We start from the raw sequence: 16,550 nt of genomic DNA, 5'->3' as shown, positions 1-16,550 counted from the left end.
TTTAATATATGATATCGCGATGATAAAGAAATTTAGTAGAAAATGTCATTTATATAATATTTTATAATATTGATCCAAATCAATCGACTTTCATATTAAATATCAGTGTTGCTTTCGAAGAGAAAGATGAAATTTGTGTCAATAGATAAAAGAGAAAAGTTTAAAGTTTAAGGGGATCAAAATTAAAAACTAGATGCTAAAATGGCTTAAATTAACTTAATAAATTTTGAAAAGAGTGAAAAGTATACATTTTCTATTTAACCAAGAAAAATAAAGGACTAAGATAAAGAATTAAGTTTTATATGGGCTAAAAGTGTAATTTCATTTTATAAAGGGGCCCAAGAATAGCAATCGTTCCGACCCAATAGCACTTTAAAATGGGAGTTGGTCACTGCAGATTTAATTTAAGCCCATTTGTTAATATTAAAATAATCTGCTATTATTCGCTCCCCAATCCAAACAGAAAGCTTAAAACTCTTGAACTTTATTCAAGAGTTAATATTAGTTTTTGAACATTTTATATATTTTTTATAATTAAATTTCTCTGTAAGTTAAATAAATCATCTAACCTCATAGAAAATTAATTAAATTTTATTTTTTAAAAGATTAAATAAAATTTTGCCAAATTACTTCACACGTAGATTAAAAGATCACTAACGGTATCATAACAAACTGGTCGCTAATATTATCGATTTTAATAAAATGGTCACTCCCACCGTCATCCCAGTTAAATGATGATGTGGCAATATTAAAAAGGCTAATATTTTGTTTCACCAGTAAACTAATGTTAAAACATCACTAGGGCCTTGAACAATTATTTTATGTCTAATTACCAAAAAAAAATTCTAATTTCAGTTTTTCTTAGGTACGTGGATGGACCAACTCATTGTGGCATGACTTGCAGCATATCCAAAATCATTTACTTAAATCGTCTAACAACATTTGATACTATCTTAGCTAACAGCTAACAATATTTTGAAATTATCTAATAGCTAACACTCATCAAATGCTCTAAAGATGTAACACTTCAGATACAAATTTTATGAAGCACGCCAAATATACATACTGCATCTAATGGAGGAGCACCTCTCAGCTCAGCAGATGAGATACAGACATGAATTTTAGCCTCTCCAGCAAGAAGTTCAAATTTTAGGTGACCCATTTGTTACTTTGAAATTTCATTGGAAAAAACAAAAATGTACTCAAACATTAGTGATCATTTGTGCACTTTACCCTTTTAATTATCTATTGAATATATATTATTATAATTGTTTGAATATATCATCTATTAATATACTTGTAATTATTTCTTAAAAAATGCTTAATTATCTTCGCCCGTAGTTGATGTTCATCGTAATAGCAAGAGTACGACCAATCATCTCAAAGTATATCGCATGTAAAAATATTAATATATATATCATATATATTTATAGAATTATTTTAATTAGAATCAAATAACATTATAACATTATAATATTAAGTGTTTGTGATTATATTTAAATAAATTCAAATAGCACGTCTCAATTTAATTCAATATAATTTAAATAAAATTTGAATTATAAAATATAACTCTTCATACTCACCACTATATCCTTTAAATTGTTAGTTTTACTATTTATTTTTTATTTAATTATTAATATTTACTTAATTAATTTAAATTAAATGTTATGAAGATTCTTATAAAATAATATATTTAATATAATTTACTCTACTCATGATACATAGTTCAATATCTAATTTTATTTTTTTTGAAAATCTAACTTTCATCATATCTAAACTAATTTAACAATAAACATTAAAATAGTAAAGATTCTCAACAGATCCAATTCAATTAATAGTATTATAAATAATGGAACTATTTCAATATTTAATAAGTATAATTCATGGAGATAATATCATATTGATTAAACAACGTAAAGTTAGCTTAAAATTGGACAGCCAATCAGAAAGCAAGCGGTGGCCGGTGGTGGATCGACAGCCGAAGTTTCTTTGATCATTACTACAGGATTTCAAATTACTACAGGATTTTAAATCACGATCGCGGTAACGTTTTCAGTTATTTCAGATTTATCATAATTACGACCGTCGTAGATACTATTACGGCAATAGCGGGTAACTCAGACGGCGACGAAACCACTACATCACGATCGCGGATCGTTTTTTAAAATCCTGATTACTGATTCCATCCTTTAGTTAGCAGTAATTGCCCAACAACAATTCTCTGCCAAACCTATCCGGCAAGGAATGGCGATGGCAGCCCATTAGTTGCACGGCGGTAATGACCCACCGCCACCGCCACCACCAGGCTACCTTTGTGTATAGGCAGCCCATTAGTTTCCACTGCTAAAACCTCACTCGGTCATCGTGATCATCCCATGGATTTAATTAAACTAAATTAAAATGTGAGATAAAAATTAAGTGAAAATGGGAAAGAATAATGTATTTAACAGTAGAGGTGATTACTCGAGAGAAGAGGGGGAAGATACTAATAGTAAGAATTTTTTGGAGGAAAAAAAGGGGAAAAGAGATGGGGATGACAGTTGGCATTTGTTAAGTAAATAGATAAGCATTACTGGCTAGTCGGCGGAGGAGACGAGCTAGAGCTAGTGGCTCCGGAGCCAGATAACAGATCGGCGAGGGAGCTCATGGCTCGAACCTGCATCTCAAGCGATGCTATGTAATCACACGCTTCTTCGAGAATTACCGGTAACGATTCCTTCCGGCAACCGGGAACCAATCTGCCGAGAACCTTTACTTTCCTTTGAACAGTCGGTACACTCTTGGCTTTCAATTCAAACGCAAACTCTCGGTTTCTTGGACCGGCGGCTAGTCCTTGTTACGGCTGCCACGGAAGCGGCGGTGGATCCTCTCCGCGACGACGATTTCTTCTGCTTTCGAAATTTCGGTTTAAGCCGGCTCGTAAAAATGGCTCGACTCCACCTCGTTCTCCCTTAGCCGCGACGGCCAAGGCTCTATCCGCGGCTTCACGGACGGCTCGACCGCCGCGCGAAGCCGGAGGGGAAGGAGGAGGTGTAATAATGAGATTGATATCGCTCAAAGCTTGAAGAAGCTTCGAGGAATAGATTTGTTGCTGCGCCTCTGATTTCCAGGAGGCGTGGCTCGGCGGCTTATGGTTCCCATTCATCATCGAATTCTTCTTTTTCCTTTTGATACGATGAGAAGTTTTTGCGTTCGTCACTGGATTCGTTATCAACGATGCCATGCCTCACTGGACCAAACACCCCTTATTCACCGAATGATTCGAACTGTATGGAAAGAAAAAGGACTTCCGAATTTTAGATAAAAGGAAAAAAAAAGATTCAAAATCAAGATTCTGGAAAGAAAGAGAAAAGAGTTTATTACCGATGTGAAGAACACAAATGAAATTGAGAGGAAAGGAGAACGGGGTGAGGGAGTGAACGGAACGGGAACGGTGGTGGTTGTTTTAGAGAGAGCGAAGGCAAAATGGAATGGAGGAGAGCACGCGTCGAATTTACTTAGCTTTTTTTATTTATGGCTTTTCTGGGTGCGACCTTTGGTGGAGTGAAACGGGTGGGGGTCGGTCTGGTTGAGCTGATAGGGGCTTGCCTTGGCTAGAAAGCTTTTCTTAACTCGGGTGATGGACAAGTAAAATTAGGTTAAGTAAAAAAAAAATTAAACTCGAATAGAGTCAAGTGATAGACAAAAATATTATATTTTGGTTAGATTTAGATAAATTAAAAATTCAGTTCGACCTAACACGTTACCATCTAAATACATTACATATATTTAAATAAAAATATAAAAAATATTTTAAAAAATTACATAAATCATAGCTTTATAATGATTTTCGGTGATAGTTTTAAGAAAATAATAATTCATATAATTATCTTATATTTAGTAGATACAATATCAAGATTAGTTTTTAATGTTTATCAAAGTGGTCATTTTAGCTTTTTTTTTTGAGTATTTTGGTTGCTAATTTTTTATTTCAGAGTAAAGATGTCCTTGTTTTGGAATATTAATCATTTGGTGATTAATAATTTTCTTCTATAGAATGATTTTTTTTATCTCAAAATGAAATATTAAAAATTAAAATAATCTTAAAAAATAATTATTTAATTAAACAATAAAATATATTTTGATATTATACTGTTTTAGTAAATAATATCAACTTTATGCTCCACATTCCCTAACATAATCAACAGCCAAAATTATTTTACCATGTGCAAGCCAGTGAATGACAAGAGAAAATTAAATGGAAGAAATCTTAAAAGTGAAATATAATAATCTAATAAAAACTAGTTGACATAATGTGGTGTGCCAGAGAGAGAGAGAGACTGCCTCCCCTGTGTACGGCATGACAAGCCATGGTGAAGACTGATTCAAGATTTATTTAAACTATATTTAGAATCAAACAATTAGATTGAGAGTGAACCCTTATTCCTTAAGAGTATTACTGAATGTCTAAAGGATATAAGTATGTAATGAGGTAGAAAGAAGAGCAGTTCATAACTTCAGATCAAACCTGCATGAATATGCACATGAAAATCTGATAATTCTATAGTGAGGTTTGTCGGACACCAATAAATTTCAATTCAAATTTAAATTTAAATATAGATTCCGCTCGATTACATCCGAGTTCAGTCAACATAAGTAAGAAGACATCTATGATTCAACGAAACCTTAAATATATAAACACATAACGTTTAAGCAAACTATAAGTCCAGAGTGACAGCAAGATAATCAAAGTTATTGGAATTTATTAGCCATTGTTTCTGCTAACAAAATTTATGTAATGATCCCAATAAAGATCCTCCATTAAGTTGATCAGCTTCAAAAGTCTTAACAATGTTGTCAAACCAAGGAAATGTAATAAAAGAAAATTGCAGCATCATAAGAGAAACAAAGTGAGTCAATTTTAGATTAATTAAATGCTGGAAAGATCTAGCTAGATGATTAATCCAAATTTTAGCACAAATACAATTATTGATGAAAAGCAAATATTCAACAATTATGTCACTATCCCTTATTGATGACTCAAAATATTTTTATTATACTAAATGTTGCTTTAAAGTACAGCTAGATCTTAGCTCTTTATGTACAGCCAGGCCTAAAAATTTAGTGGTATTATTCATTTTTAAGTGGGTATTAGGCATTATCTCATTCATAAACAAACAAAAGTTTTGTGGATTACACCAAATTCTTCACTTTAATCCAGCTAACTTTCCCAAAAAAAAATTGCCCAACTTGGCGTGCTCAAGTGAAATCCTCATCAATTTTATTGTCCAATATCTGCTTTTTACTAGTGACTGTCAGGCTTCTTCAAAACTGTCAAATTAACTCTTGCTTGTCCCCTCGTGCAACCACTTTCATAGAAAGAATGCATTTGGTGTCACCATCTATGTTACCAATATTTATCAAAAACTTTTTGCTATCTCTAAAGGATTTTTGTCTAATAAACTTTTAACACATTAAATACAATATATTTGTATGAAATACGCATATTTATATCTAACAATAAAGTGCTGTTGTTTGGTGATAATATTTTCACGTTGTAGCCATGAAGACCTGGGATTAAATCACAGCAGCCATAGACTCATAAATGATTTTTATCTAAAATAAAAATGCATGTATTAATATCCAGCACTCATCTAAATTCATATAGAATACTTCACTATCTCAAACTATTCCATCCCTTCTCACAATTTCCTACCTCTCTCTTCTGAGAGAACATGCTCTATCGTTCCACATCCCATAATTCTTCCAAAAGAAGACAGAGAGATCTGGAATTTTATAATTCCGTATCTTCTAAATTGCTAATATAACTTTTTAAAGGTGTATACCCCTAACATAAAATCACATATCATATGATCAAACTATTTAATTTACTTTCAGGATACTAATAGTTGAAATAAATCTGGCTTCGCCAAATATTTAAATAGAATGAGGTCTTTTGAAGGACCTACACCACGACACAAGTTGACTATGGCTTTAAATGAATGAATATTCTATCTGAAAACTATATTGTTTCCAAATCTATGTTACTAAGGTTTAAGTATTAAATGAGTATATGTTTATTTTAAAAAAAATATTTTGTAGGGTCTTTGAAGAAACATCAAATGCAAATGTCAGACAGAGAAATTCAAGAAAGAAGAGAGGAAGGAACATGGTTTCAAAATTCTTTATAATAGAGTTTTCATCCAGAAAAATATACTTTAGTAGTTTAGAACTAAGGGGCATAAAGTTGTTACCATAGAATAAACAAGTTCAATTATAGACCAATTCATCGAATTATTGACAAATAAAGGTGGCCGGTCATGCATATCTTTACAACCGGACTTTACCGTAGTTGTCGCTAATTAGCATCCAGCTACTATCAATTGAAGCTTTAGCATGTTACCAACTAAGCTAAAGTTAAATGAAGCATCTGAATAAAAGAATCATTCAACTAATTAACACCTATTCCCTAATATGCGCAATACCAGTCACATTACTCAATCAATAATGAAAAGATCAGATTAAGACTATACACATTGAAAGTGCAACATATCATAAAAAATTGAAACTCAGAGACAATTAACAAGGAATTATCTTCAAGTTGGCGGCAGTCCCGATAAAGAGGAAACCGATCTTGAATAGCAGAACAAACAGAGGGAAAATAACGCGACCACAACAACACAAAGCAAGAAGCAGAGAAATCGGGCATAAGCATTTGTAGGGACAACTTTAGGTAACTTATCTCTCTCTTGGGGCAGAGTGTAGAACTCTTTAATAGTGAACTCGATCAATGCGTCTAGAACCTTCTTGGATTTGTTCTTCATATCAACAGAATCCAATGCTTGGAGTCGAGCTTGCTTTAGAAGATTCACTAGAATCCCTACTTCCGCTAAACCAGTCTTTGAGAAGTCTATTTGTTCATCTTTGTTCGCAGTGTTTATCTTTGAACAAGGAGCAATTGCAGATAACTTGAACGTTTCTGATGAAGTTAAAAGCAATGGATTCGACGAGATAACAAGGTTCTGAAACAGAAGCAAAGAATTTAACAACCGAAACCACGTATTATGTATTTATCATTCATCTAACCACAATTTTCAAATATAATCATAAATTTTTACAACGAGCATGAAAAATAAATAATTAATGAATTGAAAATTAAATAAAAACTACGATTCATCCCGGAGAACTGTTCTTTTTTTTCTTCACAGAAACACAAAATAGCTTGAAAATTTATTTTACAATGATACGAAAGCAGTAATAGAGACTAACCTTAATCGCGCTTTCTGATTAATAATTAATTGAAACGTATGCAGTTAATCTGCCTCCATCAATTCTTGCTCAAATAAATACACAGAGAAAGCTACGTAAATAACTCGTACCTCAGCGTTCTCAATGTTGAAATTAGCATCTGAAAAAGCAGAAATCGAAGAGAAATCAATGGACTCTTCAGAAATATCAGGTAAAACATCTTCTATTGGTGAAATGAACGATTCGGTCAAACTCTTTCTATCAATCTGCAACAACTAAATAAATGAATAAATGAGCTCGCAAATGGAGTGGAAAATGAGAAATTATTGGTTACCGGAAACACTGACCTTCTTTGGGGTTCTCTTCGCCAGAGAATCATTTTGCCGGCGATATGCGAGATCTGAAGATCGTGGGTTTTCTTTTCGCGGAGTTCGATTTTCCTTTTCTTTCATTTTTTTTTTCAAATCTCGCTCTATTTCAATCTCCCTTTTGGCGGGAGGTTTTCAATTTCAAAATTTACCAGGAGGAATAAACATATTTATAGTTGACTAAATGGTTATTAACAATAATAATTGCGTAGATTTAGGCTCCTAATTGAGCTTAAAAGTAAAGGCTTACTTTCATGAAATGGGCCAGGCCGAAAAAGTCCTAGCACATAAACACTAACAGCTAAGGATGGTAATAGGACTCGTATCCGAACTCAATGAATTTTAATTCAATATGATTTTATAAGGTGTCCTTTTTTTTTAAAAAAAATGAGATAGGATTGAGCTTCTTTTTAAGGATTAGGTCATACTAGTTCTAGTTTAGGATCAAAAATCTTTGACTCGACACGAGATAATAGTATAATTAATAAATCTTCTTGGTATAAAATCAGATTTTTATACTTATTTTTGAAATTAACCCTCAAGTTTCAAAACTGACCCTTTAATTTTAAAATTGGGATTCTAATATGACTTTTTTCGAGTCATTTTAAGTTCAATCGACCCAAAATTCAATTTTGGACCTAGTTCTCATCTCCCGACACTCCTAAAATGACATTTTAGAATTAAATTACAATATAAAATGCCAAAATACCTTCATATGTGTTAAATTACAAAAATATCTTAATGTGTGTGGAGTTATCTATTCTTATGTAGATCAAATTACCAAAATGCTCATATGAGCCAAATTTTTTGAAAATACATCTTATACATGTTAATTGATTTTAGAAGTCCAAAGGCTTAAAGAAATGATTAAAGTACTAATAAAACTTGAACCCTGATTACTTGAAAATTATTAATTTGCCCTTGAGTGAAATTAATGATACGATTAAGTAATTTATTAAGAGTATGTTTGGATATGATCAAATAATTGTAGAAAGATATAGTAATTAGAATATTAATTATATTTATTGTAATTATGAAAAGCTATACTTTTATATATGATTTTTAATAGAAATAATTAGTTTTATTAAAAGTAAAAATATCTAAATTATAATAACTAAACTAAATATATACTAAAGATGTTTTCTTATAATCATCAATAAAAGAAATTAGCCACTTAAGATCACACAAGAATCTTATAAGAAAGTATTAAAAAAACTTAATCAAACAAACAGGATCAAAATATATATACAAACAGATTTGACTGCATCATTAAACAAATCATAAAAGGGAATCAAGTTATTGAAAGACCACCTACAAATCGTAAATTAGAGTCGAACGACTTGAGAAGACTATTCACGAATACAAATCACATATTCAATCAAATCCGAGGGTCCAAAGCAGGGAAGATCGACATGATAACGAATAAGTGTAATCTTGATCAGTCATGACGATGTCAAATCCAACCTTAAGAAAAAAGATAAACGAAAACAATGATCTAAGTGATCTCAATGAGATCATTGAACTAAGCGATCTCAGTGATTAAGGGACTTGGATTTACCTTTTGAGATTTTGGGTTCGAGCATCACATATAAATGAGAATAAACGTTTATTGTTAAAGGGTTGAGAGTCTTTGGATAGATACTATCTTGTATTCATGTCAGATTTATAAAAAAATTATATTTAAACACTTATAATAAGTAATACTCAATTACAACTTGCATCTACAAATGGAAAATCATAAAAAAGGTTAATTATTACAATTAATCATAATCACAAAGTTTTGTGCAGATAGCCCTGAACCAATGATTCTGCAACATTGTGATATCCCCACCTTACCTTGTATCCTCTTAGGGTGCGTTTGGTTCACGGAATGTAAGATTACCAGTGGGAATAAAAGATTACCAAGGAATAGGATTACTGGGAATGTTGTATTTTGTGTTTGGTTGGTTTAGCAGGAATGTAAGATTACCGTGTTTGGTTAAAGGAATAAAAGATTATTGGAATGTATATTTGACCAAATTGTCCTTTATTATATATTTGTATAATATTACAAATTGTAAAATATTTATATATTTTCTTTAAAAAATTAAATTCATAATATTTATATAATATTTTTACAAAATTAAAAATATAAAAAAGGTTTAATGAAAATGTAAAAAAAATTTAACCCCTAAACTTCATATAAAATTTTAATTATAGATTTTTTTTGTAAATCTAAAATAATTTAAGGATAAATTTGTAATTTAACCTTCGTAGAATTTTTATTATTCAATGACCGAAAAAGGATATTTTTGAAAAAAATAAAAATTTAAGGGTATTTTAGTCCAAAATGCCGGTAATGTTACAATACCTAAGGGAAGGGAGATAATGACATTCCCGGTAATATACCCCAAAAAATCTACTATTGGTAATAAAACATTACCGGGAATGAGATTTCCGGCCAACCAAACATGGGAATGTGGGATTCTCATCCCATGGGAATCCCACATTCCTTGAACCAAACTCCCCCTTAGTGCTAAAAAAATCAATCACAATGAGCCCTAAACAGAACCCCAGCTATAGCTATAAAACCCTAGCCCTAGGGTTATAGCTATAAAACCCTAGCCCTAGGGTTCTTTCTTCTCCACACTCAATATTTTTCTCATACATGAATATGGTATGTATATATACATATATCTAATATACTTAGCTAATTTCAGTTTCTCACTTCTTCTCTTCTGTTTTTATTTTCTCATTAACCCTAGATTTTGAAACTAATTGTTTGTTTTCAGGTGTTAAAACAAAAGCAGTTTTTTTTTATTATCATGAAGAACTCAGTGATGATCTTCCTTGCCCTGGTTTTGCTATTGACAACTCTGGGAGTTGATGGATCCCTAGCCCGTCCATACGACGACGAGCTCGTAGCTGGTAGCCATCTCGGTCGAAAAGCCGATGCCGGCGGAGGTACTACTGCAAGTTTGGCCGACGAGGAAGAAGACGACACTAATCCAACGTTCGGTCACTACGGAGGCAATACCGATCCTCACGATCGAGTCCACCATGTCTACATAAATGGAGACAATCCTTATGCTCCGAAGCCGAAGAAAACACCATGATCGCAAGTCTGGATGCTTGAAACTGGTCAAAAGTTTCTGTAAATATAAATATATGTGTGTGTATGTTTTAAGAATAACAATGGATTAATTAACATGTTAGAATATCAGGCATGCATGGCACACATGTTAATTAAGTTTCCAGAAAGAAATCTTCAGTTTTAATGGATATTTGTGTTTGATATATGTTATTTGGTCGGCCGTGTAATATAAAATCCATTATTATAATATACATTTAGATTGGTAGAGAAAATATATATTTAAATGTGATAATATCGGTTAATAGATAACAGTATATTTGTTTATACATAAAAATCTTTTGAGAAAAAATCACGGGTAAAAAAATTATTTTTACTAATATATATCGAAAATAGATAATATCAAAAATAGACGAATACAATAAGAATTCTCGTGAATAATTTTTCTAACCCTAATTTCTAATATTCATTTATAGGAATAGTTATTTTATTACAAAATAAACTTTCATAACAAGAAATCTGCTAAAATTATACTTTCTACTTTCAATCAAGATAAAATATAATATATTACTTACTTTTTTATTAAACTACATTTCATAATTTTCTCAATCAATTCGAGTCATATCAAATTTGAATCAAAACCTAATAATCTTACATTGACACAAATTCTAAAAGTGTATGGAGTTCAAGATAAAATTTTAAATTCGATGAAATATCAATTTTTTTTTAAAAAATTAATTCTTCGTATCGGTTAATAAATTCAACATTTTAAGATTAAATATAGATTTTCTTTATCAATCTAATTATTTATTATAATAATTGATTTTAATTATAGTTGACTCAATCGTATTTTTTTTACTTATAATACTGAAAGAATGTGGATCTCATTCAAGTCATATCACATGCCAAGTTGCAATCAAGATTGTTAATAAATATAATTTTATGTAATTTTAGTGGAATAACCAATCATGAATGAATGACTAATTGAATTGATAAAAAAAATAACCAGCTAACTATATTGGTTAAAAAACTATCTATTTGACAAGGGTAATCGTGTTAATTAATTCTAATTTTGACTCCTTTGTAAAATTTATAAACCAATTAAACATAATAACATTATCACTTTTAATTGTCATTATTTGCTTCAAAAAGGATAAGTAAGAATGTTTAGAGTAATTTTTTTTGGATAAACAAATTGAATTTCATCCAATGAAAGCAGCAAGTTGCTACAATGTACAAAAGAACATCTAGAATAGGCCCCAGTCAATACACAACTGCATATTTAAGCTATCAAGCCTATTCATATAATGTCTATACAACTTGATTCTAACAGCCTCCTTAATGATATTTACAATAGTATCTACCGAACGCATCACACCTCTAAAACATCTGCGATTACGTTCCTCCCAAATCAAGTATACAAAACCAGTCCATGCAAGTTTAAGAATGTGCACCAGCAAGGACTTACCCTTCAGGTTACTGACCAACCAACAAAGTAAATGATCCCAACTTAGCCACTACATTCGCAACCCACAAAGTTGCAGTAAAAGATTCCAAACCTCCCTCGAGAAAGAACAGTCTATGAACAAATGGCTTCTTGATTCCAGGACAGTACCACATAGACCACAGCTTGCATCAATCAACACAGCAAATCTACACAACCTCTCCCTGGTAGATAAACGATCCAGGATGGCCATCCACGTGATCAATGAAAACTTAGGGATGTGAGCAGGAAACCAAATGACTCTATGCCAAGCAACTTTGCTTTTCCTGTCCCGAATGATGTTCCAGATCCAGTCCCCTTTAATCTGCAACCAACTACCTGAAGCAGGGAATAAGCCTCTGACTTCCTCATGCAGTTTGATCAACTTCCTGAGTATCCAGCTAAAATGAGGCTTATTGACAACATTCTAGTAATCATCAAGCTTAAAGCAGTACGCTTTTATCCAGGCAACCCATAGGGAACCCTCACCAGCCAAGATATTTCTAACAAGCATAAAACAACAGGTTTTATTCCAGCAAGTCAAACTCTTTAGCCCCAAGCCTCATTCAGATTTAATGGAGCAAATCTGGTTCCAGCTGACCCTTGCTCCACGAGCAGGGGAGTCATTACCCTTCCAAAAAAATCTCATGCACAACCTCTCTATATCATGAATCACACCCTTAGGCAAAACAAGTTGCCTACTCCAGTAATTGAAGATACTGAATAATACTGCTTTTATGAGCTGTAATCTCCCCCTAAAACTCAATTTCTTGCTTGACCATTGCCTCAATTTATCCTTAATTCTCTCCAACAGAGCAGTACAATCCTTCCTTGAGAACTTCTGAGTCACTAAAGGAACACCCAAATATCTAACAGGAAGAAGACCAATCCTACTGTAGCTGCTTGAATCTGTTCTAATTCACTACCATTTATCCCACAGACATAAAGCTCAGTTTTCAAGGCATTTAACTTGAGCCCAGATAGGTGGTAGAACTTTTCTAAAATACTAGTCACTCCCAAAACTGAATCCATAGAACCATGACAGAATATCAATAGATCATCAGCAAAACAGAGATGTGTAAGGGAGATCCTCTTACATCTTGGATGGAATCTGAAAATTCCATTCCTAGCAACAACATCAAGCAGCCTAGAGAGAACATTCATAACAATTACAAATAGGTAAGGAGACAGAGGGTCCCCTTGCCTAACACCCCTAACACCTTTAAAATACCCAACTAGGCTGCCATTCAGAGCAATTGAGTATCTAGGAGTGGTCACACAAGTCTCAATCCACCCACAGAATCTAGCAGGAAGCCTCATAGCTCTTAGAACATTCAACAGAAAATTCTAACTAATTGAATCAAATGCTTTCTGCAGATCAATTTTTATAGCACATCTAGGGGAAAGATTCCTCCTAGAATAGCCCTTGATAATTTCCTGGGCTAAAAGTGTATTATCAGTGATGCTTCTACCTTTGACAAAAGCAGACTGGCTAACAGAAATTATTTCAGGGAAAAACTGAGCTAGTCGAGTAACCAAAATCCTAGTAATAGTTTTGTACACCACAGAATAGTAAGAAATAGGCCTGAATTCCTTAGCCATACATGCATTCAAAGATTTTGGCGCTAGAACTATTGCAGTAACATTAAAGGATGGTAAAAGGTAAGAGGTCTGGAAGAAATACCTCACAGCATTTAGGAAGTCTGAGTGAACAATCTCCCAAGCCACCTTGAAGAACTAGGAGGTGAATCCATCAGGTCATGTGCTCTTATCTTTGCCTTGTCTAAACAAGGCCTCATTGACTTCATTATCATAAACCTCTCCATCCAGAACCCTCTCAGCACCAGCAGGCAGATCATAGCTTAGGAGTTCCTTTAAGCACTCAGGAGGGCAATCTTGGACCATAGGATCAATAGCACCAATTAATTTGCTGTAGAAATCCACCAATTCAGCAGCCATACCATCAAAAGATTCAAAACATTGCCCATTTTCACTCCTAATAACCCTGATTGTGTTTCTTTTTTTTTTGGATTCAACCATTTGATGAAAAAACTTAGTACTCATGTTATCCTCCTGCAACCAATGGATCTTTACTCTCTGCTTATAAAAATCAAGCTCAGCCACTTCAAGATCCACAAGGTCAACATGAATCTTCTTCTCCTCTTCCACCCCAAATTGATGAGAACCATAAAGAATTGAAAGTTGAACAAACTCCAGTTCAGCCATCTTAGCAGCAACCCTGGCAGAAATATCAGAAAAAAAGTTCCTATTTAACTCCTTTAAAACTGGCTTCAGTCTTTTCATTTTGTTGAACAGAATCTGCATTTCATTGCCATCACTGTGAGCAAGCCAAGACTCCTCAACAATGTTTAAGAAATTATCAATTGCAGTCCAGCAATTGAAAAATTTAAACGGCTTTGGCCTGTGAACTTGTGCCTCCTTTTGAGTCCAGATTAACCCAAGACAGTGGTCTGAAACTCCAGGGGCCTTGAACTCAACATACGAATCTGGAAAATCCAGAAGCCACTGAGAGTTAGTGAGAATCCTGTCCAACTTCCTGGTAAGATAGGAATCATCTTGCTTGTTAGACCATGTAAAGAGAGGTCCAACAAAAGGATGATCCTGCACCTCAAGGTCCTCTAAGTAGTCTTTGAATTCTTCCATATCAGCTGAAAAATGAGGACCCATTAAAGAATAGTCTGAGCTTTCTTGGGCATCAGCTATAACGTTGAAGTCACCACCTAACACCCAAGATGAATGGCCAATCACCCTTTCCAAATCCCTTAGATGATCCCAAAGACCCTTTTTGGACTGACTGTAATTACTTCCATAGACTGCAGTAATAACAACACTATGGCCAGAGATATCTCCCTTAATAGATAGTGCTTGATCGCATCCACCAATCACAGAGAAAGACAACCTCTTACTCCACAAAATCCAGAGTCTGCCCCCATCAACAAACTGATAGTTTGTCACAAAATTTCACTCATCAGAAAAAAATTCAGCCACCTTGGAAACATTACAACTCCTGACTCTAGTTTCCATGAAACACACAATATCCACCCCCAAGCTCTCCAGTCTCTTAAGAATCTTACCTTGCTTAGGCACACTGTTAATGCCTTTCACATTCCAAAAACAGATGATCATCTAAGCAGGAATGGGGGGATCACCAGTACCAACACCTTTCACAGTACCTCTAGCCTTCTCAACCATATCTTTCTTTTTAGATCTGATCTCATTAAGCATCACAACAACGCCCATAGAAGCTGCCTGAGGCTTCCTAGTGTCACAACATCCACCACCTGCCAATGAATCCAATTTACTAGAACAGCCCACAAGCTCCTTTTTCCTCCCTCTGACTTTCTTCTTCTGCAGAATGGATTCCTGCAAAGAAGGGAAATCACCAACATGAGGATCAATATGGTCTTCTATAGATATTCCCTTATTCCCTCCCAACAGGCCAAATTCTCCATCTATAATGTTCAAAATAACTTGATCCAGAACAGCAGTCTCAGGGATATCACCAACAGATATTTCCTTATTCCCTTCTAACAGATTAACAGCTCCATCAGTAGCATTGGGAATAACCTCCCTGACCAATTGCTCTTCCATATTTTCAGTAGCTGTCAATTTGACCACTCCATTAGCCTTCATCAACCCCTGAATAGCATCAGTCAAGGGAGTAACAATATTACTCTCTTGAAGGGCCACCACAGACAACTCTACAGTAACTCCACCCTGCAGGATATTAGCACCTGAGGACTCAAAACATGGATTGGAGCCCTTAGGATAAGAGGAAGAGCTAGCGGGGACTATTTTTTCCTTAACAATAATCCCAGAAAGATTAGGCTTCTTCCTCCAGACTTGAATTTCTTTGTTCTTGACTGATGCCTCTGCACAGACATTAAACTGATGACCAAAAGTTTTACAATGCGAGCAAAACTTAGGTTGTCAAGGCGCATGAACCATATTTCTCAGAATAGATCCATTACTCAATATAACCTGAACTGTCTCAGGAACCACATCACCAACCTCAATTTCAACACAGACCTTAGCATACTCAAGCCTTTCTTTAGATGTTGTGATGGAATCCATGTATAATGGATGCCCTACAGCACTCGCGATGTAGCTGAGACCCAGTCTAGTAAAAAGCTCTAGGGGCACGTTGTACAATTTTATCCAGATCGGTATACTCTTAAGATCAAAATCGAGCCTCTACAGATTAGGCTCCCACTTCTTTACGATGAGCGGCTTATTTTGCACATGCCACGGCCCGTTTTCAAGGATCCAATCTCTCATGTCTTTGTTAGAAAAGGAAAAGATATAAAGATTCGAGCTAGCTAAACTAACCTTCACAGTCGAGATTTTCCCCTACAAGATCTCAACAACCCTTTGCATGAAG

General features: G+C 33.8%; 2 protein-coding genes and 1 pseudogene across 2 annotated transcripts; all 3 read right to left on the bottom strand.

Annotated features, from left to right (window-relative positions):
* Positions 1-2,417: 2,417 nt before the first annotated feature.
* On the bottom strand, positions 2,418-3,546 carry LOC120158075 (annotated as a pseudogene).
* An 8,636-nt stretch (positions 3,547-12,182) lies between these two features.
* Positions 12,183-13,468, bottom strand: LOC120159426. The gene is made up of 4 exons (XM_039170022.1): positions 13,023-13,468; positions 12,750-12,846; positions 12,638-12,651; positions 12,183-12,537 (listed from the first exon to the last, which is right to left on the bottom strand). Exons 1-4 carry the CDS (start codon positions 13,466-13,468, stop codon positions 12,183-12,185), a joined length of 912 nt encoding a protein of 303 aa, XP_039025953.1.
* A 27-nt stretch (positions 13,469-13,495) lies between these two features.
* Positions 13,496-16,243, bottom strand: LOC120159418. Its single transcript, XM_039170010.1, has 5 exons — positions 16,151-16,243; positions 15,319-16,057; positions 15,203-15,267; positions 13,967-15,109; positions 13,496-13,885 (listed from the first exon to the last, which is right to left on the bottom strand). The coding sequence occupies exons 1-5, from the start codon at positions 16,241-16,243 to the stop codon at positions 13,496-13,498; spliced, it is 2,430 nt and encodes an 809-aa protein (XP_039025941.1).
* Between the last annotated feature and the right edge of the window lie 307 nt (positions 16,244-16,550).

Source organism: Hibiscus syriacus, unplaced genomic scaffold, assembly GCF_006381635.1.
Source record: "Hibiscus syriacus cultivar Baekdansim isolate YM2019G1 unplaced genomic scaffold, ASM638163v2 tig00002841_pilon, whole genome shotgun sequence".
Lineage (NCBI taxonomy): Eukaryota > Viridiplantae > Streptophyta > Magnoliopsida > Malvales > Malvaceae > Hibiscus > Hibiscus syriacus.
Note: the sequence above shows the minus strand (reverse complement) of the source record. Positions and strands in the feature narration are given on the sequence as shown.